This window comes from Haliotis rubra, unplaced genomic scaffold, assembly GCF_003918875.1.
Source record: "Haliotis rubra isolate DU_JTF1 unplaced genomic scaffold, ASM391887v1 Scf48, whole genome shotgun sequence".
In the NCBI taxonomy this organism is placed as follows: Eukaryota; Metazoa; Mollusca; class Gastropoda; order Lepetellida; family Haliotidae; genus Haliotis; species Haliotis rubra.
In genome coordinates, this window is record NW_025767168.1 from 1950548 (window position 1) to 1977849 (window position 27302).

The 27302-nt window shown below is 40.2% G+C and overlaps 1 protein-coding gene across 1 annotated transcript; it reads right to left on the bottom strand.

Annotated features, from left to right (window-relative positions):
• Positions 1-711: 711 nt before the first annotated feature.
• On the bottom strand, positions 712-26818 carry LOC124290974 (glycosylated lysosomal membrane protein B-like). Its single transcript, XM_046727834.1, has 7 exons — positions 26724-26818; positions 23979-24272; positions 21994-22224; positions 20866-21087; positions 20232-20515; positions 10118-10305; positions 712-1558 (listed from the first exon to the last, which is right to left on the bottom strand). Exons 1-7 carry the CDS (start codon positions 26802-26804, stop codon positions 1503-1505), a joined length of 1356 nt encoding a protein of 451 aa, XP_046583790.1. The 5' UTR covers positions 26805-26818; the 3' UTR covers positions 712-1502.
• Positions 26819-27302: the final 484 nt, after the last annotated feature.

The following is a 27302-nucleotide window of genomic DNA, read 5'->3' on the forward strand; positions in this document are numbered from 1 at the left end:
TGTATTCCCATTCTAAGATTTCTGATCAGATGGTATGAACTCTAGATGTTCCCCTTGCTGATAAGATGAACGATAGCATCGTTTGTACACGAGTTCACGATAAGCCCGTTTCCCAATGAGACTGGGGAATCACTGCTTCGCTGTCGGGGCGAACAACCTTAAAAGATTTCATTCGTCCCTCATCAAGTCTATCCAGCACTGGCACCCAACAATCTTTAGCTTCACTGAACATATTCAGAAGATTGAACTATCCTAGAAGGCAAGAGGAATGCAAATCAACATTGGAGATGCCCCACCACCCAGTAAGGCTGGTTATAATGAGACAGGAAACAGACTTGAGCTCCTGAAGAAGCAGGCTAAGGACTGGCCAGACGAATGCCCACCAGTACGTGGATACTGTTGATGCTGAAGAAATGAAAACTGTAGACCTATGAACTTGTTTTACGTTTTGTTAAATACATATAAATACATATCGTACATGTAGTTGGGCTTAAAGGTACTTATATGTTGTCTTTTCACCAAAACTGGAAGATACCACTCATTTGACCACAGGAACACGTAGAAAGTCGTGCACTCAGCAGTAATAAATGTTGTTTGAGTGTATCTGTGTGGACAGAACAGTTCACGGTCACAGGGCATCCAGCAGCAGCTAATGGTCACCAGCAGGCCTCTGAGGGACTGAACATATTTGTATACTCCATAGAAGTTTCATAGGTTTCTCTGTTTATTTACAAATGTGTAGACTACAAAGAATATTTTACAATCACAGCTGATTTTGCATAAAAAGGTTGAAAATCACTCTGACATAATCCACACATATATTGTATCGTAAAACGAATGTTACCTGCATGCCATGACAGCAGGCTATGCTACAATAATTGTTGACATTTCGATGAGTGATATGGTAATTCAGCCTAGATTATTTCCAGCAGTCAGTTCACCTGGGTATATTATACATTTCTCTTTGTTATACGAAGTATCTCAGAATATACACTACAGCTCCCAGACAAATATTTGAAAGTCGTGCTATACAATAATTCATGTTAAAAACTTAACACGGTAATTTAGCTAACATAATGATCAAACTGATATTGCAAATCACATAAAATCAAATATGAATTTGAGGGAAGTCAATATATTAATATGGTATTCGGAAAAACAAAAATACTACGTAAACACATCATTTCCCCTGAGACTAACTTCATGTACAATGTATTGAAGTAAACCGTATTCCCGGACATAACAATTTATAATTATAGCACATATACACATTATACCTGCATTATATACACGTTTAACGGACTAAATTATTATTGCACGTGCAACATATACACATAATACCTGCTTTACATATATTTTCCCGAACTAAATAAATATTGCACATGCACACATATACACATAATACCAGCATTATGTACATGAAATGAAAGACCAGATTCGAACCCTTGGAATGGAGACTACTGGCGGTGGTGTTAGTGTCAGTTGTTGGAACCAGTAGTATCTCACGTTGTATCCCCGCCTAGTAGTAGCTCGTCTGCTTCTATGTAGCCACGCCATTCTGAAGAACAGATGGAAATTCTATGTAACTACAGAGACACATGTAAACACAATTTGTTGACACCAGAGCATAACCAGCCATGATGTTTACAAGGATCAGATTCATAAGGAAGTAAAAGTTGTTGACACCAGAGCATAACCAGCCATGATGTTTACAAGGATCAGATTCATAAGGAAGTAAAAGTTGTTGACACCAGAGCATAACCAGCCATGATGTTTACAAGGATCAGATTCATAAGGAAGTAAAAGTTGTTGACACCAGAGCATAACCAGCCATGATGTTTACAAGGATCAGATTCATAAGGAAGTAAAAGTTGTTGACACCAGAGCATAACCAGCCATGATGTTTACAAGGATCAGATTCATAAGGAAGTAAAAGTTGTTGACACCAGAGCATAACCAGCCATGATGTTTACAAGGATCAGATTCATAAGGAAGTAAAAGGAAGCATTACAGCGTGATAACACCAGGTGTTGACTGAGGAAACGGAAGTGTGGATATAACACCAGGTGTTGACTGAGGAAACGTGTGTGGATATGAAATCGGTATGGCCCAATGGGAACGCCAAGGTATTGATGTAAACATTGTCATGTTCAAACAAGTCATGTGTGTTGTTTATTTTTGTTACATTTGCTTATTTTGACTTGACTACTTATCACATGATCAAATACATAATTTTGGCCAAACTGATGGAAAGGGGAAACGGTTGCACAGTATTTTCCACATATGAAAAAATCAGCTTCGCTCAAATATTCAATTAGACAAATACTTTTAAAAAAATCAAATTTAGCATTATAAACCCATTTCAGCTTTACCTATGCATCTAGTGGTGTTACTACTCGACATATAGTTGTTGAAATGAACAAAGTGCACGTTCACATATATGCATCTGCTAACTTTGAAAATGATATTTAATTAATTCCCTCATTTCATGCTTATCACTGGGTCATACTGTGCTCTTATCGCAACCTTGCCAAATGTTTCCACAAAACTTTGACGAGTTGGTTGAGGAGAGACCAGTTTTGCAAAACCAGTGGGTCATACTGCGAATATTTAATAGTCGATTTAGAACTGAGGACTGTTGTCCATTGTTTCGTGATTTATCACGAAGCACACAGTCCTCACAAACTTAATATGGGCGACTTAGCCCTTTCAGTAATCAGAAGAAATACACTTGACCATTAGTACGGTTCCGATAAACGCCACATTGGTCATTTGATCTGCTTTTTGGTCGCCGGTTCATATCTTAAAGGTCATAATCCGCAGACAGAAAGAGGACGTTTTCAACCTACACTGTTGATACAAGTAATGTCCGCAATGGCCATTCCAAATATAAATACAGATTAATCCTGTGCGAGACTTGTATCGTCTAGGCGGTATCCTATAACATTGTTTGTGTCATCGACACGGTTGTTCAAAAGGTCACATTGAAATGATGGGAAACATGAAATGCTGGGACAGGGTTTTACATGACGCGTGATTCTTGCGTATTTGACGCAACAATTTTGTAAAAGACTCTCAAAATATTATCATACGAGTCAAGCTTGAGGCAAGTTTTATGAGTGACACCCAGAATTCAGTTCAATAAAATTGATTTGATAAGCAAACAATGATAGTTTTCATGAGGTCTTCATTAATTTAGATATTTCTTTCCATTCATGTTTATAACTGTATTCTACAGTGAATAAATCACAAGCATGATTATCTGTTCACTTTACTGGATTTTGTTATGTCTGATTTGAACTGTGAAAAATAAACTATTTATTAACTTCCGGTAACATTTAAATGGCAATACAACACAAAACAACAAAATCTCTGCAAAACTCTTGCTTTTTGATATACACAAATAAATATTACACTAAAAATGTCATGACTCCCAAACATTGAAAATGACTCCCCAAAATAAATAGTGTGAGTCACCATGACTCTTTTTTTTCAAAGTCTGTGTAAAACCCTGTGGTAGCTCACAAACTCCAGCATTTGATTTTAAAGAATACGTAGACGTCCTTATCTGTGCCATTGGCGTGTGGAACTCTTGAAATTACATGTGAATCTTCGGAATCGGATCCTTCTACAACTGTTGTGGACTTTTTGTATGCAAGTGGTTGGTATGGCGTTTTGTTACCGATACATTTAGTTGTTACTTATTATTTAATACGTCTTGTGCTGATTCTAGAGCCTGAAAACGAACTGTGCATTCTTCAAGGTGCCCTGAAATCGCAGTCTCATAAACGCTGATCGCGCACACCATCAAATTTGCGGAACAATAATTCATTTGGTAATCTGTGCTTAACACAGTTTCTGTCAAACGCTAATCCCACTACATAGCATAATGTTTTTGGAGCATTCATAAACAGCTATCAGTGCCGAGATATACAATAATCTATGTGCTGTTATATGAAGCTGGATAAGGCATTGAGGCTGATCAATGAGGGCTTCAGTATCCTTGCAATACATGACCGTCACATAAAACACTGCATGGCCTGGACACATCATGATCTCGGTGTAACATTTATGCCTCCTGTCAAGCAATATCTGAAAAGGAATATGGGCAAACTCCCAGTATCAGGGACGACGAGAGGATGAAGTTTGTTTGTTGTTTAACGCCGCACTCAGCAATATTCCAGCTATATGGCGGCGGTCTGTAAATAATCGAGTCTGAATCTTGTGATCAGCAGCATTAGCAGCTATCAATTGGGATACGATGACGTGTCACCCGAGTCAGAGAGCCTGACTACCCGACCCCGTTAGTCGACAAGGATGGATTGCTGAAGACCACTTCTAACCCGGATCTTCAACGGTATGAGCAGGTAAAAAGTGGTGTATATGTGCTAAAGGAGCTACAGGTGGATGGGTACATGAGATGGGTGAGGTGAGGTGAAACTGGGTTGAACGTCGTGCTTGAGAATATTTCGCTCATATGACGACGTGCATGCATGTGTATGTGTAGGTGCGGCTGCTTGTACTAGCCCAGACTGAAGCTGGTTTTATAGTGCTAGCTCACGGAGATACCATGCCGCAGTGAAGCATGAATACCCCACTCAGACACAGTATACTGACTCCGAGCCGACCAGTCCTTGTTGTACCCATTAATGCCGAGCGCCAGGCAGGGACCAACAAGTACCATATTTTAACGTCTTTTGGTATGACACGGTCGGGGATCGAACATGAGATGGGTGGTAAGAGGATGGGCATATAAGAGTAAGCAGACAGGGTTGCTTCGTAACAGTGGGAAATTTAGGTCAACGTATTGAAACACGTGCTGGTTGGTACATATTGCCTAATTAGGGCTTGATCTGTATAGGATCTCTATCAGATGAGATGACAGACAAACCCCAGTTGGATCAATGATGAACTGCCCAGCGTAAGACGTCATACAACTGCTATCAGGAAAATCAAATCCAGATAGCATAATTATATTATCTCTCTCACCAATATTTTTGGTCAAATGTATGATGGTATCAAAGATGTTCATTTGAAGTGTACGGCTGTTCTGAAAAAAATGTTTTACCACAAATACTACTTTCTTTTGAAACAGAAAATGTTTGTTTCATTGGATTTCATTAATAAGTTCTGATTTATTATTTATTATTTAAGAACCAATTTTTCCCTTCAGTAAAGCATGGTAAACATGGTTCTGGGCTGCAGCTACTGGCTATTGTAACAAATACGACCTGGTCTTGAGCCTCCCAAAATGTTCTCAACATTACGCCTACCTTAGATCTATATATTAGAGTATGGAAATACAGAACAGTTATTCAGAGAAGGAAGTACAATGTGACACAGTTTGCAGATATGAACCACTGAGGTGAAATCTGATAGCATGATGTGTGACAAACCAAGAATAATAATAGCCGAGTTGGGATGCAAACGAAAATAACGAGAAACAGCTAAAGGTTCAACTACACAGCAAATACCAGGCCTGCTACCGCATTTGTCTTATTCAACATCAATAATAACAATCAGTGAAAATAACAAGTGTCCACCATACAGATATTATTATTATTATTATACGAAATTTATATAGCGCACATATCCAGGCAACTAGTGCTTGCTCAAGGCGCTGGTATTTTTTTCCCTCGAACATTGGATGTCAATCTCAACGGCACATTGTGTTGTCAATCTCAACTCCCTGGAGAGTATGCAACTCCTGCAGCCACTAGGCGCACCGAGTTATTGTGGCTTTCTCATCCTAACGAGGTACCCATTCACAGCTGGGTGGACTGGGACACATAGTCACAGTACTTTGTCCAAGTTTACTGCACGTTGCTGTACCCACAACTAGGTGTTTGCACGTATTCATGTGGCCACATCTGGTCATATACCAACGGATTCGTGTTCTTTTAAGTGCACAGGGCTGTGTACTGTACACTAGGGGTTGTGACAACACTGAAAGAGTCTGCACGCAAAGTTGACTCCAAGGTTTTTACACCCGGTCACAGGTGGGCTCGATCCCGATACCTCAACCTCGCTGGATGATGCCTTAGCCAGCTAGCCCACCGCGCCCCACAACATATAGAGATATGTTCACAGTACAGGAATACCTCAGGATATCACTGTTTGCTTCATGGTGATACATGCAGGGACTGCCGAGGAATGGAGAAAACGATGATAGATTAATAACCTTTAGGGTCATGTTTTTACTCATATCTGAATTGTACAGATTTGCGGTAATCACGTACAAAAGTACTCCACCTGTATGAATCCTAAGGGTGCAGATAATCTGTTAAAAGGTTAACGTGTGTCAAAGGTTGTAGCTGGTTCAAAATATAACACCTAAAAACTGAACATGTTAATATGCATACTGCCTACCGTGTATTAGATTTCATATTGATACATTCAGAAATTGCAGTCATGGGCAGGAATAATATTTTCAATATGGCCACCCTGGCAGCCATGTTTAAATGTCACAATACTTAGTGACACCATGTAATGTTTTCAGACCTAAGTGAGAGAGTTAATTCATTTGGTGTGAATAAATGTAACAAAACCTTTCCCTGATCACAAGAAGCCTGTCACTGTCATCTGCATGACTCAAGTGGTATCATGAATATGAATTTATGACTTGCTATCAAATAGTGATGAAACTTGGTGAGGAACAGGTCAAAATAGGGAATCACATATGCATCAAATATGAAAATGCCATAAAAGAACAAAACTCATAAAAGACTTTCCTATGCCCTTTCACATTGCAACTCTGACAAAACAGCTTCTCGCATTGCAACCTTGACAAAACAGCTTCTCAGCAGGAGCCACTGATGCTCTTTGAGATTTGTAATACTGCTCTAAATAGTTTTTGAGTTAGGTCATGACCTGTAAGCTTGTGGGAGGTCTGTGATGTGATGTTCAGAACTTTTGTGAACCCTGAACACAGGTATTGAGACTGCTGACAAGCCAAGAAACATAATCAGGTAGAAAATTCAAACCTGTGATTATAGGTTTCTGGTACTGGTAAGGGACAGAACTCTGTGCAACAAACTGTCTCATAGTGAGATGACTGGGCGACACATGGTGCCCACAATATAAAAGAAGGTGGACAAACAACAGATGTTCAGACAAACTGAAAATGTGATTGATAGATTTTCGGAATGACCTCCAAACTAAACCATGGATACACTTGTTAAAGACTAACATCCAGTGACTATTATTTCAAGAATAGTTATTGAAATCCTTCTGGGTAACTGAGCCTTACATTTTATTGAGAAATATCCATATTACATGTCACATGCCAGGAACAGCCTACCTTGACATTTGTCCTCATCCAATGCGCTTGAATGACACCATAAACAAAAGACAAAATAAGGAAAATACTTTATTTGGTCATTGACAAATCAAAGATCAGAGGTGAGTAAAATATTTCCAACATCATGGAGATCAATTTGAAACCCTATCATCCCTAAACATTTCTAAACACACACAAAACTATATATACAGAATACGAAAACTGGTAAAAATATGTAAGCATTACACTATACAGCTGTACATATTTACATGGTAAAAGGGTAAAAATGAGTATTTGAAGGACTTTTCTTTTCAGATTTTAACTCCTGTATATTTCAATAACACTGAATGATTTTGACAAAAGTTGGTTCAAATAAGCATAAAAGAACATAATGTTTTCATACGGTAAAATCTAATAAATAAAAGCTTTATGTTTGTCTTTGGGAGCTTGAGCTTGTAAGTTTATGATAAAAGGCTTTGAAACTGTTTCAAACTTGGAAAGTTGTCATCGTTTGGGATATTTACAAGAGGCTATTTTATCTGAGAAATTATTTAAATAAGAAACTGGAGCAAACCATAGCTTAATACAGTACAAAAAAAAACTAGTGACATGTGCAAGGTACAGACTGAAATCATCCTTGCAACGTAGGGCTACAAGACAGGCAAAGATACTCTGATACACTACCACATCATGCCACCTAACGTGGAAAGGAAGCACAATGTGACAGAGGCCATAGATTAACAACTTATTCTGACACCCTCTTTAGAACCCATGATGCAGCACTGCAGGAAGCAGGCCTGCGACCACATGGCCACAGTCTACCATATTACACGTAATCATGCAGTAGCAATATTCCATAATTATTATTGCAGGGCAGACTGGGTCTTCTGTGTGTCAAACAAGTGCTTTGACTACTAGGCCAAGCTGCTGGCCCAAACGAAAGTTAGAAGACTACTTACTATGATGTGCCAAAGGGTGGAAATAACTTTAAAATTGCTAGTGTACTCCGGTACAGTGGCACATGTAAAATCACTTGCCCTGATCAGTTTTCCACTATACCGGACGTTTTCTTGTTGATTTTTTAAATAAACAACATTATTAACATTGGAAAGTCAATTGGACACCGGTACAGCATGATATACAAATTTGCTTGCCCGACAGAAAAAAACACTGGACTCGGACGTCGGGCAATGGGTTATTTCCACCCCTGTGTGCATATTCTCAGAAATAAGTCCAACACTTTGACAACGCTGATCTAGTGCCAATACCTGGAAGGCGCAGTGTCACATCTGCTTTTCAGAAAGACATGTCTTTGTGATGATTGAATTGACTTCAACAGTATTACAGCCATGTAGGTATGTAAACATGAGGTAAAATATCATCCCTGAACCAATGGTCAATAGTATGAGCAACACTGAGGTAAGCAGAATCAGGATACCAATCATCCTTTTTACCATACACTCCACATTGCAACCTATTTTGAAACTATAAAGTCACATATACAAGCTTATCATGATTATTCTCTGGTGTTTTCTTAACTGCCTTAAAACACATATACAAATAGCAACTTTACATATTTAACGCCCCCATAATTATGATCCTACATTTCATAGGAATTGGAACAATATTTACAAAAAGAAGTTTATCCTGGAACATGATGAATAACACTAGTTTGTTCTGGAAATAACAAAATATATGCATCAATCAAATTAAAAAACAAATTATTTATGAAACATTTTTGTTTGTGAAAATGACTGATGAAAGCATATGTACAACTAATTTTAACCATGGATACAATCTAAACATGATAACTTTGAGGTATACACAAAGTCATGGAGCATGTTGTCACCTCACAGACATTTCTCACAGCAAAGGACTTTATCCTTGGACAGAAAGTCCCCAATGTCTATTACTGAGATAGTACTTCAAGGGAGGTAACTGCAGTGAACAAATGTATTAGATGAAGTGTAATAAAAGTAGCATCAAATAACTAGAGGACAACTCGCTGAAAACATTTATAAATATTGTCCAGATACCCTTGAGAAAACAATATTGCATGCAGCTTTACAAGTAGAAACACTGGGACAGTATATTCCTCTAATACTCTAATAATCACCAGTTCATGAAATGTAAATTACTGGAAAAGAAAATTCTTGTACAAATGTATTTGATTACATTTAATCATGGACATTCTAAGTCCTGATTTCAAGGAGCAAAATGTGCTTTAAGTGACATCAACATGATATATTCCAAATAGTGTCATTTTAACCAAAAATGATGATTTTCAAAAATATAATGGTATATAACAGTACCCAACCTCACTAAGAATGATATTGAACATATATGTCAATATACACGCATCATAATTTAACATGCATCAACATCTATCAATGAATTAACATATAAAATGACATTTTACATATGTCAATAGCACAACTGGGAAAATATATTATTCTATCAGTATGGATTATCAGGGACTTATTTAGGATATCAAATTTCAATGAAGGGCACGGTGGAACTGAATTTTATGCAATATCCATTTTTCATTTTTCCAGTTTTCAAACACAGGGAACCCTATCGCAATTGAACAACCAGTAACTGTATTGCATCAAGGCAAGTTAACATCCTACCACTGCCTCCCTCACCACTGCCTCCCTAACCACTCCCTCACTACCATTGCCTCTCCTACCACTGCCTCTGTAGCACAGCCTGACCAGCTCTGTCATACAATAAAGTGAAGCCTTGTGGCTGATGGTACAATAGTCTTGGAGATGTCCGTGTAGGGTGAACAGGGTTGACTCGTGCTTGGTGCTGGTGGCAGAGAAATTAAGAATTAACCTGTGGGTAGCTGGCGGAGACGTCTTGTAGCTGGCGATAGTTCTTCTTGCGCTGTTTTCTGATGCACATAAAGAGGCCACCAAACATGATGATGATGACCGGGATGCCAAGTCCAGCTGAGAATGACCCCAATGACCAGCAGGGAGACTTTGTCCATGGGTGGGTTGCCATAGCCTACTGAGGCTGTCCTGGAGATACAACAGGAACGCTATTACAACAGGTAGATCAGTACAACAGGCACATACATACAACAGATCCATCCACACAACAGCTACATCAGTACAACAGGCACTTCCATACAACAGGCACATCAGTACAACAGCTACATCAGTACAACAGGCACAGTCATACAACAGCTACTTCAGTACAACAGGAACAGTCATACAACAGACACATCTATACAACAGGCACATCAGTACAACAGGCACAGTCATACAACAGGCACATCAGTACAACAGCTACATCAAAACAAACTTCAGATCATATCCCTCATGGATAATTAAAATAACACCATTTTATGAGAGACTGACTGACTGAGTTTGGTTTTACGGCTTTTAGCAACATTCCAGCAACATCCACAACAGGGGATACAGAAATGGGCAACAACAGGCACATCCATGTGGGGACAACAACAGCTACATCCATACAACAGCTACAGCGCTACAACCACTAGGCTACCCCAATCCATCTTTATGAGAGCAGCAGCACAATAACAACAGCTACATCAGATACATCCATACAACAGGCACATCCATACAACAGCTACATCCATACAACAGCTACATCCATACAACAGGCACAGTCATACAACAGGCACATCCATACAACAGGCACATCCATACAAGAGCTACATCAGTACAACAGCTAAATCCATACAACAGGTACATCCATACACCAGGCACATCTATACAACAGCTACATCAGTACAACAGGTACATCAGTACAACAGGCACAAACATACAACAGGCACATCCATACAGCAGCTACATCAGTACAACAGCTACATCAGGACAACAGCTACATCCATACAACAGGCACATCCATACAACAGCTACATCAGTACAACAGGCACATCTATACAACAGGCACATCCATACAACAGGCACATCAGTACAACAGCTACATCAGTACAACAGCTACATCCATACAACAGGCACATCCACACAACAGCTACATCAGTACAACAGGCATATCTATACAACAGGCACATCCATACAACAGGCACAGTCACACAACAGGTATATCCATACAACAGGGACATCCATACAATAGGGACATCCATACAACAGGTACATCCATACAACAGGCACATCAGTACAACAGTTACATCAGTACAACAGGCTCATCAGTACAACAGGCACATCCATACAGCAGCTACATCAGTACAACAGTCTCATCAGTACAACAGGCGCATTCATACAACAGGTACATCAGTACAACAGGCACATCTATACAACAGGCACATCTATACAACAGGCACATCCATACGACAGGCACAGTCATACAACAGGTACATCCATACAACAGGGACATCCATACAACAGGGACATCCATACAACAGGCACATCCATACAACAGGCACAGTCATACAACAGGTACATCCATACAACAGGTACATCCATACAACAGGAATACAACACCAATACAGCTACATCAGTACAACAGGCAAATCTATACAACAGGCACATCCATACAACAGGCACAGTCATACAACAGGTACATCCATACAACAGGTACATTCATACAACAGGCACATCCATACAACAGCTACATCAAAACAAACTTCAGATCATATCCCTCATGGATAATTAAAATAACACCATTTTATGAGAGTGCAGCACAATAACTATTCAGTATTCAAATTTGCATGCCAGTAATTTGACATTGTGCATTTTCTGAACGATGCTAAATTATGTAATTTTTATGATAAAATAGATGTTTTATACTTATCCTGACTCGTGCTTACTGCTTATCTCCCTTCTACTTTCGACGGTTAAGTAGAAACTTGAATCCTTTTCAATTCCCTGACGCGATCATAAAATCACTCACCCAGAGTAGTCTCCCTTTTTCCGCCAAATCGGTCCCACGTGACCTGAGTCTAGATTTCGTCACTCTCTCCCGAAATTAAGCCCACATTAGGTCTTTCAGTGAAGCCCGTAATGCTGAGAGGGGACGGTTGGGAGGGCTTTAGATCATGAGTCAGGATAAGCATAAAATATCAATTTTATCATAAAAATTACATATTAATCCTTATCCTGACTCGTGCTGATTGCTTATCGAATCCGACGGAATATCTAGCGGGTCAGCCACCTGCGGGATTCACTGTGGCTGTCAGTCAAAACAGTCTGATCGCACACACCCTGGGAACTCTTCTTGCGGCCTTATAGTTGTCTACCGGTAATTGACATATCTGGGGGACCACCTTCCCTTAACTCATTAAAAGAAGTAAAGCTTATAGATTTTGTGGATTTTAGATAATCTAGTAATCTACAACGTCTAGTTATCTTAGAACGATCAATATGTTAAGGCAAGGACAGTTACCGAAACTGGAATCGCAACCCTTAAGTTAAGTAAGGACCATTACTTAACCAGGTTTGTATCACTGATGTGCTGTCTTATCTAGTAAGACAGGGGAACATGGACTCTCTGCTGGTGGCAATGGGCCAGTTGCCTAGAGTCAAGGAGTCAGCGTGATCAGAGTTTCTCAATGTCTGGCTGGAATCGTGAGCTGTTGAGCCACTATAAGTGGACCGAACTGGTGAATGCCTGATACATCCTCTGTAACAATGTCTTGTAGATAGTGGTTAGCAAATACCGCAGCCTTCCATGATGGGTGATAATGAGCAATTCCCATGTAGTGCGAGAGTCGACGCTAATGCTCTAACTTTGTGTGGGTTAGATGCTCTAGGTGGAGCTAGTCCTGCTGCTTTGCAGGCTCGTAAAATGACTACTCTGATCCAGAATGAGATTGTGGTTCACGAAACTTCAATAGTCGTAGCGGGTGATAACGGAATGAAGAGACGTTTGAACTTTCTCGTTCTTGTGGCAGTCTGTTGTACAGCACAACCAGAAATTATTGAGAATTTAAAGATTGTAATTATTTTTTTTTCACTCATTATTCACGTATTAAATGTGAATATTAGCAGAACATAACTCCAGATTCAAAGACAGGTGAACAGTTAGTATTTTGTCAAGTCACCATGGGCAGCAATGCAGGCTTCAATGCGGCGCGGCATACTACTGATCAAAGAAGTTTGAAAGTCGTGGTCCATGCTGTCCCAATATCGGACCACCTCTTCTTTCATTTCAGCAATATTTGTCAGATTTTTCTTATTGACACTTTCCTTCATAAGTCCCCAAACATTTTCTATTGGATTTAGGTCAGGGCTATAGCTTGGCCAATCTAATAATGTCATATTTTCGGTCCGAAACCAGGCCTGTGAATGCTTTGAACACGTGAGCACATGGAAGTAAATGTCCCTCGAGAATATCTGTGTACCGCTCACTGTTCATATTCCCTTCAAATACACAGAGGGGCGTTGCCCCTACCACAGGTATGCCACCCCACACGTTAAATTTCAGACTGTACTTTGGGCGCTGATACAAAGGTTTTTCAGTTTGTTTGGTCCAGAATTTCAGTGTATTAGGAAACAGCCACACACAACTTTCATCTGAGAAAATCACATTGTCCCAGTTAAAATTTCTATGCTGTAAGCACCACTTCAACCTTCGCTCCTTTTGTTCAGGTTTCATGATCGGTGATGGAATTCCTCGACTTTTCTGCCAACCCATTGCATGCAGCTCAGTTCTAATTGTCTCCTTACAGACAGCCACAGTCCCTCTATCAATCATATCCAGCCTTAAGTTTTCTAAACTCCTTCGTTTCTTTTTAGAAACAAGAATACCAAGCCGCCTCCTGTCACCGACAGTCAATTTTCTGGGCCTACCTGCGCCTCCCTGCTGCTCAATGCCATATCCATTTGCAATATTTTTCAAAACACAATAAACAGTGGACAAAGGGATGCCTGTTCTACTTGAAATCACTTTAGCTGATCTGATGTCCATGTCATAATACTCTAAAATCAACTTCCTCTTCTCTAAATCATCCATACTGAGAAACACTGAAAATGTCGTCTGCTAGCAAGTAAACAAAGGGGGATAACTCTTCACAAACTAATGAAAAAGGATTAACGGAGTTGTCTCTCTTGAATGAAACCAAGCACTTGATAGCTGGTCAAGGTTGTTTATACTAGAAATCCAATTAAACATATTCCTAAAATTCTCAAGAATTTCTAGTCATACTATAAGTAGATTTTTAAAGCTCTAACTGGGCATAGGGACAAGTCCTCTGTGTCTCGATGTCCGAGGACTGATGACAAGGCTGGTACGTGAAATTGACGATCTGGTTGACCAGGTAGTTGATTCTTAGCTATAAAGTCCCATCTTAGTCCCGGGTGGACTGCAGCATGTTCTCCTGTGTGGAATTTCGTTCATCCAAAGTCGAGAGCATGTATTTCAGACCTTGCTGCTGTAGCTAAGGCTAGGAGAAACATCGTTTCTTGAGTTAGTAGCTCAAAAGTTGTGTCTCTTAGAGATTCATAATCATCGCTAGTGAGGTGTTGCATCACTATATTGAGGTCTCATGCTAGGGCTCTAAATTTTTGCTGTTGATCCTCCAGTTTAAATGATCTCAGTAGTGCGACGAGTTCAGGAATTTCATTGAGAAAAGTGAGCTGATCGCCGCCAGATATGTTGAAAGTGTAGATCCTTTTAAGTGTCTAGGTGGTCTCAGATGGCACAGATATTCTGCTACTTGAGGATGTGTAGCTTTCACAGCTGTGAATCCTTTACGTGTAGCAAACTGATCACAGTTTTTCCATTTATCATCATAGAGGTTTCGAGTTGAACGTCTCAAGGCCAGTGTGACTGCCTTCGCAGCTCTAGTAGAATATCCTCTTTTCCTCAGATAGTGCGTAATACGATTCATGTGTGTAGCCGCAGTCCTGTTGAGTTGCTGTGAGGTAGTTTTGTTTGAGGATGGATCAGTAAGTTTGGCCAATCTGGTAGGCTCAGCGTCGGTTCTCCTATGAGTTGTATGAGTTCAGGAAACCCTGTTCTCGCTGGCCAGTAGGCCGCGACCAAAATCAGTCGTAGGTCTTTGGTCTGGGCAATCTTGCGTAACACCTGAGGTAGTAGTATCGGTGGCGGAAATGTGTAAGCATTTAGTCCTTCCCATGATATGGCTAGAGCCTAGTGCCCACACTTGAGGGTCTGGCACTGGTGAGATGAACATTGCAATTTGATGATTGAATCATGTCGCAAATAAATCTATGAGAGGACGACCTTGCTCCCTCGATATCAGTTGGAATGCTTCCTTATGCAACATCCAATCCATAGGAGATGGCCGAACTGGTCTGGACAAGTCATCTGCTAAGACGTTTTTCGCTCCTGGAATGTGACAAGTTCTATCCATAAGTTGAGATTGTCCACTAGGTTGAATAGTTGAAACGTCAGTTGTAATAGAGGCGCTGATCTTGTTGAACCATGTAGGCTTATGTAAAACACTACTGTCAAGTTGTCTGTGTGCCCAGTGTTGAATTGCCTCGATCACTGCCTTGAATTGCTAATTTATGTGCAGACTCCTTTCATTTGGTGACCAAAGTCCTGATGCGACCTCGTCATTGAAATGTGCTCCCCATCCTTGCAGGGATGCATTGACTAAGAGATGTAGACTTTACACCAGCTCTTGCAAGTAAGACCCGTCGCAAACGTTCGACTTGTTTGTCCACCAGGGTAGAAATTCCTTCAGATGTTGAGGAATGGGTATCGCCTGTAGGCTTTCTAGATGGGGTGTTAGGAAGCATTGAATTGGATGTAATTGCAACCTTCCCCTGCGAGTCAGGGACTGTGCTGACGTGTGGAAGCCCAACAGTTTCTGCCAGTCTCTTATCAGTAGAGGTCCGTTCAAAGCACTGTGTAGACAAGTTTGTATGTTTATCCACCATTCCTCTGGAACTACTATGCGATTCTTTGTGGTGAGGAACTTGATTCCGAGGAATTGAAGTTCATGTGATTGTTGTAGTTCCTATTTCATCAGATTGACCAACCATCCCAGTTGTGTTAGTAATCGGACAGTAAAGTCTAGCTGATGTCTGAGCTGTTCTTCTAGTTGATACACCTGAATGCCGTCGTTTAGGTAGAAGGCGCTGCGAAACCCTCTCTGATGTAAAAACGCCAGTATGGGTTTTGTCACACGTGTAGTAAATAGCCAGGGGGCCAAGGAAATTCCAAAGCGGAGTACCCTCCACTGGTAATGTTTTCCTTGGTATAGGAATCGTAGATATTTCCTCGAATCCGAATGTATGGGGATGTGCAGATAGGTGTCTTGAAGATCTATGCTGGCTAGATAATTGTTGGGTCTTATTAGATGTCTCAACTGTAGTAGATGGAGCATCTTGAATTTGTCTGGTTTTAGTAGATAGTCTAGGTTGAAGCGCTTCATGTTGCAAATGAGGCGGAACTTCTCCTTGGAGTTCTTTTTGGGTACTGGGAAAATTGGAGAATAAAAGCCTGGTGTGAGCTTGCCAGTAGTGATTCTATGGCTTCCATCAGTTTGTTGCGTTCGGGGTAACGAGTTGGTGTCGCCTTGAGCTGAATCTCATAGCCTTTCGCGTAACACCTGTAGAACATAGTCATCTTGTAGAATTCTCCAGCTTTCCCAGTAGTAACCTAGACGTCCCCCCAATGTTGAAGGTTACACCGGAACGACTGGGGCAGGGACAACCCAATCGGTCCGAACCAGCTTTCCCAGTAGTAACCTAGACGCCCCCCAATGTTGAAGGTTCCACCGGAACGACTGGGGCAGGGACGACCCAATCGGTCCGAACCTGATTTTCACTGATGCGAGGCGCGGAGCTTCCTGATGAGCAGCCTCTCCCAGAGCATTCTCTTCAGTTGTCGTATAAATTACGAATAGTGCTACATTTTCCTCCTCGAAAGCCTGAAGCTTTCTTATCCTTGGCCTTTTGTATGCCTGGGAATTTCGTTCGAGCGAAATTCTCCCCGATATGACGATTGCCGATTCATATTGTTCATCGTCTGCATGGATATGATCATTCTTTTGCGTAACGAGTGTAATATAATCCTCTCGGTCTCTGTTTTCGGGTTCTGGAAGTTGTTGATTAGAGCTTCATTGATAGCTCTAGATCTAGCTAACCTGAAGAACATACGCCTAGTAGTGGTATCTAGGTTCGCCAACTTCCTATCCTCTGCTTTGTAGACTTAGAGTCGCTGATGATATGAAAATCGTCATCAATCTCTGGCACTCTGAAGAATGGTTCCATACTATGTAGTGGAAATTTCCTTGCATTAAATGCCGGTGTATGTTGACCTTGATGTCTAGTAGCATTCCTTTATAGGTGGGATCGTCAGCGTGTCTAAATCCTCGTCCACTATACGATATGTTTCAGCCGAGTTCAAGTGTTGAGTTGGTGAAGATATCTGTATGCCATCCGCTACCCAAGACAATACTTCAGAGTCTGGGTATATATTTGAATCATCTGGTTTGTCGACGCTCGTATCTCAAGCTGGTGCTTCCTCATGGACAGAATCAGTGACAGATGCCATAAGTAATTGACTGTTGACTCTCCGCTGAACATTGTCGAATAGCTAAGACTACTTGACGTGTAATTTGGTTCGTCGAATTCGAGGGATTTGCAATGTATTTCACTGACGACTACGATGAGATGAAGAGCTTGGTTGTTGAGAGTTCGCAAACTCTTAAGAAGACATTAATTTTCTTTCAGTCTGTAACGCCACAGCAGACAGGTTTGCGGATCCTTTCGCGAAATGTGTGTATACAGCAGTGGAAACAAGTAGTTTGTGGTGAAGTGTGCTGATTGTCAGAAGAAGGGTTCTCGGACCCTGACGTCATAGACGACGATCTGCGGTGAGACAAATGTTTCCTTTTAGATGACGACGTCTTCGAGGAATGCTTCTGCGAACTGGGGTTCGCGCATTCTACAGGGGTACTAGTAGGGCTGGGACGATACACTATGTCACGATACGATACATATCACGATATTTTACCTGCGATACGATACGTATCACGATACATACACCTTGAAAGAATGACACGGTATCAAGATTAAAAATGATTTATTTCAAGGTATTTGTGTTTAACAATAACACTATTGTAATCAATATACAAGTAACTCCATCATACTTGCGTATTTTTCTCTTAATAAGTACTGTAACATGTTTAAGATAATACTTTTTTGAAAAAAAGTTGTGTATCGTTTTGTATCGATACACCAGTCCACGATACGATAGCTGTATCAAACTTAAATGTATCGCGATGCATCGATGCATCGGTGAATCGTCCCAGCCCCAGGTACTAGTAGACGTATTCTGGGACGTCGTCAAGATGATCTGCTGTTCTAGAACCGGTGGTAATCTGTCAAAATACGACAAGGCATTCTCGAACGATGTAGGAGTATGCAATGATCTCTGATCTAGTAGACGGTGTAGATGACATAGATCTCGCAGATGATGACTTTTTAGACAATCTAGACACTCTTTTTTTTTTCGCCAAACGTTGTAGTTCAGTCTCTTCCTTATGAGGTGACTTCCTCTTAGAAGTAGATTGTGTGGCTGTCTCTGTAAGAGCGACCGAGACAAGAGGGGATTTCTCCATAGTGCACTGTGACATCTCACTCTCCGTTGCCTGAGAATCACCCCACACAGCCCCTGCCTTGCTGATACGTTTTTGTATATCTGAGACCTTGCATAAACGTGCTAGCAAACATTTATTAAACAAATCTGTTCATAAATGATCACAATATTTACAACGTGCTATAAATGAGCACGAATGAAGACAACAAGAGGGGCAAACAGGGTGAGGATCAGCTGCAGATTAAATCTGCCCTGTTGACATGCCACCATTGGCAAAACCCACCTGCAGCACAGTGTAAATACACAGAATTTAGTGGAAATTTACATGGTATAATACATAGTGACAGGGGTGGAAATAACCCATTGTTCGACGTTCGAGTCCAGTGTTGTATTGTCGGGCAAGCTAATTTGTATATCACGTTGTACTGGTGTCCAGCTGACTTTGCAATGTTAATTATGTTGTATATTTAAAAGATCAACAAGAAAATCAGTCGGTATAGTGGAAAAATTATCAGGGCAAGTGATTTTACTTGTGCCACTGTACCAGAGTACACTAGCAATTTTAAAGTTATTTCCACCCTTGAGTGATGAATCTAAAATGTATCTAAATACAATTCACGGCCACTAATTTAATTTATAAGGCTATATAAGGCACTATATATGTGCCGCAAAGAGGACCCATAAGTCCGCCCGACCTTCAGCTAGGGCGATGAAGGAGAGAGTGATGAGAGCTAGACTCAGGTCACATGGGACGAATTTGGTGGGAAAAGGGAGGCTACTCTGGGCGAGTGATTTTAAGATTGCTTCAGGGAATTGAAAAGGATTCAAGTTTCCACTTAACCATCGAAAGGAGAAGGGAGATAAGCAATAAGCATGAGTCAGGATGAGTGAAATCATTGATACAATGGTCATTTGTGATGGGTCTGTGGGTTACTACTGCATACTACCTATACATAGCGTGACCTGTCAAAATATAGGTTCTCCCATTCCTGTGGATTATAGTCAATGACAGCATTGCAAACTCTATCAGGCCCATGAGCTTCTATTGACACTCTAAAACCATAAACTTTCGACACATACATAGTTGAATTTGACCCAAGCGTGAAAATTTATCAACTAATTACAATCAGGAATGTAACGCATCATAAATTAGGCAAGCTAAATACGTGGAATACATTTGATCTCAAAAGTTTGATACCAGTTAGCTCGAATAGGAATGTCACCCATGATTGTGTGAAATCACAAATTCAGGCAAATAATAGGTGAGAATGTATGGATGTCTTTATGATGAGGAACACAATGAAGGAGTAAGAATATACTCTGAAACATCATGTTCCTCATTATATAGAAGTTGACATCCATAAACTCTCACTTACCATGTGTTTCCCTTCAAGATATCATTTGAAGACTTCATAACTTGTGGCTCCTGTATACCACTTACCATGACGTGTAGTTAGTCTTGGTGTAACAGCCATCCTTAGACAGTCCAAATGATATATTGGTGGTAATGGCGTTCATGGAATCCGTAAACAAGGCATCGCTAAAGTAAGCATAGGCCAAACTGGTCTTGAGCAAAGAGGTGACATTCTTGGTGTCCCCCAGCTCATAGTTCTTCACACTGGTGGCCACGGAACGGGATCGAGGAGAGTCCTGGTAACTGACCGGCTTCCATTGAACAAACACTCCATCAACTGGGTCTTTAGGTCTGGCCATCAAATTGGTAATCTGAAATTGATATAAAGATATACATATGTTTGGCTTTTCCTGTCAAATAACAAGTCCATATAATTGGAATAAATACAATACTTTCATGAGTTACACAAGTATGTGTGAGATGTGTGTGTGAACGTGTGAGACGTGGGTGTGTGATGTGTGACGTGTGTGTGAAGTGTGTCTGTGAGATGTGCAAGATTTGTGAGATGTGGGTGTGTGATGTGGGTGAGATGCCACTCAACTAAAGCATGTTAATTTATAAAGATTATGCTGAGACGAAACTCTTTGAGTCTACCCTTCACCAAAGACTACCTTCCCCCAGCTTTGACAGTGGAACTGAATAATGCTGAAGCCTCACTTACTCTGAATATACCTGGCGTGTACTCATCATCAATAGACTTGGTCTCTGCAATAGACATGTCTTCCTTGTGACTGTCACTGATGACTGCAAGCTCTACTGCAAACCTGGACATGGAGAAGGCCGGCTTGAAGTTGTCAAGGGTGAAGTCAAACTGAGTACCGTTTTCGTTGTACTGAAGATGTGGCAGGTGTGTTTCACGGGATTGGTCAGCATATACCCGGAACTAAGAGGGAAAGGATTTATAAGAAAAAATCATAGCCACATCCACAAAATATTACCTTAAATACAATTTTTTGCTAAGCTACAAAATTAATAAATAAAACCATGAATAATAAATGTTTTATTTTGCAAAATAGCATCAATACAGTTTCAAATATTATATTAAAAAATACATCTCAATTTTGTACCCCCATATTTCTTAATGACACCATATTGCCAGAATGATGTCAAAATAGCCTAACTGTTTTGTGACACTGAAAGGAATAAGCAATGCTACAACAAAACAATGTTTAACTACAGACTTACTCAATGCCCCAGTGTCAGTTAGCGTCAAGTGTCAACACAGTGATAATGTGTTCAAATGTAAGTGTAACTATGTAAGGATCCCTTTCCTAACCCACATATAAATCAAAGTGTTAGGGACAACTTCTTAGACCCCTGGACCCCCATACGTGTTATGGGTCGTAGGATAGGCCCACATGACCACTGTGGTGTGAATATCACTATTACCAGTAGACATCCTGAGAGGGGTGAGGTGACTGATTATTGTTCTGTTTACAGATTGATGGACATGATAAACAGCACAACTGAAATTCATATTTAAATGCCACGTCCGTTTGTGGTACCCATCTTTCATGAAGACCCAGAATTGGAGTCACCCAGCACATGAACTACATGAGTTATCTCCCTTGCGATGCATCATCTTTTTGCAAGGTGTCAGAGCTAATATCGTTTAATCTAAAGGGCAACTTTGCCAAAATGATTATTTATTGGTTGTTTATGTGAGGTATAATATGCTGTATATCTTAGTTCTTGTGTTGGTTGTTCATGATACCTGCATTAAAGATTTATGGCATTATTTGTGTATTGTGATATGTGCTTGGAGTGACAGAGGTTTGAGGAAACTCACAGTAAAGGACAGCGATGGAGTGTAGTTGCGTGGAGCATCTTGACCCAACATGTTATCGGTTGAGTTGGTCCACCTAGTTGAATTAAAAACAAAAGCATTTTCCTCTCCACTGACTGCTGACGCTTCCATCCATTCAAATTCATTGAAGTCTCTCACAACCCGCTCCGTACTGTTCCACATCGGGTAGGAGCTGAGACTTGCGGCATCGGACGTGTCATTGTACTCGTGCAGCTGTAGAAATTAGGAACAGTAAACATGTCTGTCACATAGCTGTGAAAACAGTGAAAATAATGAGTAGCTCACCCGAATATGTAGTCAAAGGTTTAAAATGTCAAAAATGCCATCTAAGTAACCTTGCGGTCAAGAGTCATTACTGAAATCGGGCCGGTGGGATAGCTTAGTGGTTAAAGTGTTGGCTCATCACGCCGAAGACCCCGGTTCTATTACCCACTAGTGTTGGGAATTGGTTGGAATCTCACAATTGATGATTGCTTTATTACCAACAGACAATCATCGAAATAAATTGGTTAGCGTCATTTTTCAGATTTTCTTATCCAGGTTGTTACTGCAGAAAAGTATAACATGTTGCAACTTGCTACATTAAAGTGATGACTAATATATCATGAACATAAACTTCCTGGAGTCTTAGAGAAATATTCAGTCATGACTTTCCAGTTAGTGAAGTGAGTTTTCTAAGAAATAAACATGTTTTCAGGCCCTGACAACTTCTAAGATATGTTCCATTGTCAAGTATTTCAAAGACTAAAACAGTAGTTCCAAAATCGTTTATGTTTTTATGAGAAAATGTGATCGATTGCTTGGTCGTTTGGTCACTGCGACCAATCTTCGATTATTTCAATTAATCGGAACACCATTATTACCCACATGGGCACATTTTGTGAAGCCCATTTCTGGTGTCCCCCATCGTGACATTGCTGGAATATTGCTAAAAGCGGCATCAAACTAAACTCACTCACTTACTCAACATTCAAATATATTCTTATTTAGGACTGAAAACTAGCACAGTCATGGAACATGGCAGAAAAAAAAATCAAAAGTTTTGTCCTCACTCTGGTGATTTCAGATGCTAATATTTTACAGAGCCATATATCAGCTGATATATACATTTGAAAGTTAAGAAAGAAATTGAAGTTAAGAGCATGAGTTCACCACCACTACAACCTCAACACATGTTACATTTTGTTTTATTTTAAATAAACACAAGGCAGAATAGAGGCCTAAAATAGGTTTACGAACATTACTGTCATGACAGTTATGTTGAAAATCTGATTCACTCCTCTTGACTGACTGACTGACTGACTGAGTTTGGTTTTACGCCGCTTTTAGCAATATTCCAGCAACATCACGGCGGGGGACACCAGAAATGGGCTTCACACATTGTACCCATGTGGGGATTCGAACCCGGGTCTTCGGCGTGACGAGCCAACGCTTTAACCACTAGGCTACCCCACCGCCCCACTCCTCTTGAACCATATTTAGTGATAGAAATCGTGCTTAGAGGTGTGCAAAACCTGCTAACTTGTGTTAAATTCATACTGTTGAACCAAATACCTATCAAATAAAGAATTTTAAATGGTATTTTGCCACTTCTCTGAATATCTTGTGACACCTATTGTTAAACATTTTGATACCTTGGATGCTATGGGATACACTCTTTTATCATATTACTATTATGACTGTAGGACTATTATTGTTTCCATAATATTTAAAAAAATTAATTAACACAATCAAAATCTTCATTAAGTCCAACAGATTTCCACTTTTCTAAAAGTCTCAATGGCTTAGTAGGTTAGATTGCTGATGATCAAATGGTGATGAGGTGCCACACTCTGGTAGTGTGGGTTTGAATGCCAGATGGGACTAAATCAAAACAATTCCTGAACATCTTGTGATGTTCCTGATAGGAAGGTTGACAACTCTGAACTAGAAACTGTTTAAATATTTATTTCTTCAGTTGATCTTACCTTTGTAAAAACCACAGCATAGCTGTAGACAACTTTACTGGAATCACTGACTGAAATAGAGTCATTATTAAATTCCTCTTCAGTCATAAGTTTTTCCCAGTTAACACTCAGTTGACTATTTGCATCTCCTCGTGTGTGAATCACAAGCATTGTTGGAATGTGTATCGTGCTGATAGCATAATGCACGACATCACTTTTTTCTTGTGCTCGAACGTACACAAGATTGGCAAAACTGCCATTGTAGCCAGTCTGGCATTCTGGGACATCACAGTTGTAGTTAATTTTAGTGGTAACCTGCAACAGAAAACACAATCATTACACAATAACTACATTCTTCTATTGAATTACGAGACAGTGTATTTTAAGTTATACTGCGGTGTTTTAACTTTATCATTTAGCGTGGACCTTGTCTGAACTGTTATACTGATTTTAAGGGGAGACTTAGTTTTAACCCTCATTTTAACATTGTATTCCGTACACCATGGGCCTGAAAGACCCAGTCATACCATACTTCTGGGAAGTGAAATTTCTAGTGTTCTTTATATAATATAGCGTCATGCACTCGCGCTTTGGCAACATAATCATGGAGCGTCTTAAACAAAAGGTTGTGTCCAAAGGGTATTAAACAATGACTACATTCTTTTATTGAGTTACGAGACAATGAGCGAGTTGGGCTGACCACTGCACTGGGGTGTATTTTTAGTTACACTGCTGTTTTAACTTAATCATTTAGTGTGGACCCTGATGATGACTTGATGACTTGTTTAAAGGAATTGGTGCTCTAGTATCAATCACTGGAGTGACTGGTTGAGACGTGACAATTTACAGGCTGAAGGAAAACCAAGTTCTATGGATAGTCAACTTGGTTTTCCTTCATCTATACAACTTCTAAAATGCCTCTCAAAGAAATTTACAGGCTGCTGTCCTATAGCTGAAAATTTATGGGTGCTCTGTAAAACAGTAAACTAAACTAAAACTGACTGACTGACTGAGTTTAGTTTTACGCCGCTTTTAGCAATATTCCAGCAATATCACGGCGGGGGACACCAGAAATGGGCTTAACACATTGTGCCCATGTGGGGAATCGAACCCGGGTCTTCGGCGTGACGAGCCAAACGCTTTAACCACTAGGCTACCCCACCGCCCCTACTAAACTAAAAAGTGACGATTTTGGTTCACCCCCAAAACCATCAGACATACATGTAACATACACTTGGATCGAGGCAAATTATGTGGCTACAACCTCTAAGCTACCCACTCATCCCTGAAAATAAACAGGGAGAGACAAGACACCTAGGCTGCTCACACATTGGAAAATTTGGAAAGATCTCTCCCATCACTTTGTAATCAGATGTCTTTATCATTAACATGGCTAAGTACTAGCAACGGTTTTACACTTATCTGCATAAACCATATTCGGTGATTCAATACTTTGTGTTAACATAGCATTAAGTTTCAGAAAAAAGTACAACAGTGCAGATTTTGGAAAACAAAAAAACTGCCCCCTCTAAAGCACTGCTGGTTGCTGTCTTTGATCTTGAATCCTTCGTCAAAGTTAACTGATGGTGAAATATAGTACATTGTATATGTATTTAGAGGTAAGTGACTACATTCAAAATGGAATAATGCCAAAATGGAAAATACAATTTGGCTATACTGACATTACAGGTGAGGTCAAAAGGAACGAGTGAATTATCTGTAATGTTTGTTACTAGACAGGAAGCTGATTGACAACATCATACAATGTAATTGCTGTTAGACTCAGACTTGCAGCGTGCAAATAGGTGCCATTATTCCCTAATTCCAGAATGAGGCTCCTTGTTATTGGTCATGTGACCATAGACACATAAGCTAACAATACTATGTATTAAGATCATTACAATATCAATATATTCATATATTTTTCACTGAAAGTGACATAACTTCACGTATCCACAACGACATGAACATGCATGGCGCCCCCAACTGGCCCAGACTTCCATTCTTGCAGTAAGGGGTAAAATCTGATACTTAGTTATGTTATGTCATATTTAAGATCATCTTTGTTTTCAATGTGATATTTCACTGGTAGTGGTATTCTTTGACTTGAACTGTTATATTTTAAACTGTTGTGTAGTCGGTTTTGGCGCTGGTCCATTTTCACTGGCACTCTACCTATACAATGTACAGCAACCCAAACCTGAAACTATTAGCAGATTAGCATGTAGACCACTAGACAACCAGTGGACTACATGGATTCACCAATTGCCTTCAGTGTTTATACCTGTTAAAGAAGAGGTATTTCACTGCAACACGGTTGTCTAGCTCTGCGAGTGCGTATAAGCTCCGCTCACTGGTGTTTCATCTCTACAAGCTATGTCATTGCATAAGCCCAACTATGTTGAGAGTTTCCAGTAGTTGTATACCGGCGGATGAGCAATTTTTTGCAATATAAAGAGAGAAAAGAACCCATCATGCTAAAGAAGATGTACAATCATGATGATCTCGTTTAGAGAACAGTCTACACTTACAAGAATGTATTTTACTACTGTTAAAAGATGGCGATGGAGTAAGAGCATTCACGATATATATACGACAACGAATGGTTCAAAGTGTATACGATCAGCTGATAGTGAATGACAACGGTTCACTGTGACAGATACTGGCCTCAGGGCAATTTCTCCCACCAAAAGAATAGCATCTCACTTATCAGCGCAATTTCACGCTATAGTCAAATGCAATCATGGTAATACGAAAATGTCTTACCGTCCGTTTACAACTGGCGGTAGCAATAAGGACAAGCAAACAAGTTGCCACTAACGCCATGGCTTCCCTGTGTGCCGCCATATTGCTCAAGTCACATGATCACATGACTAATGTAGTCACATGATAAGGAACTCCCACAATACAGTCGTTTCTCACATGTTTCAGATCATGTGCAAAAGTCTACTGCGAAGACCAAATCCAACGATTGACGAGGTCACAGGTTCGGGACTAGACTAAGGCTTAGTCTCTGAATATATATAATTTTGATAGTAACAAAAAAGCCCATTTATATTGAAAAGGAGCCCAAGGGAGCCCAGAGATTCAGAACCTGAACCTGAGGAAATCTAGACTTGCTTTATTTACGTTTTTAGCACTGCAGAGAGGGCTTGGCAGTAGGGAAATTAATGTGGTTCAGGGACTGTGAGACAGACTAATTCGGGACTGACGCCAAACATTCATACGGAACAGATAATCTATAATTCAAAATTTGGCGTAAATTATTCTACATATTACTCGTTAGCGATTTTAGAGAGAAAAAATCGCAGGGATTGTTAACCCTACGGATTCATATTGGGGAAG

Coding starts and splice junctions, on each gene's coding strand:
- LOC124290974 (XM_046727834.1), bottom strand. CDS start 26,804: ATGGCGGCACACAGGGAAGCCATGGCGTTAGTGGCAACTTGTTTGCTT. Junction 24,273..26,723: donor CCGCCAGTTGTAAACGGACG/GTAAGACATTTT, acceptor TTTCTGTTGCAG/GTTACCACTAAAATTAACTA. Junction 21,088..21,993: donor CTCCATCGCTGTCCTTTACT/GTGAGTTTCCTC, acceptor TTTCCCTCTTAG/TTCCGGGTATATGCTGACCA.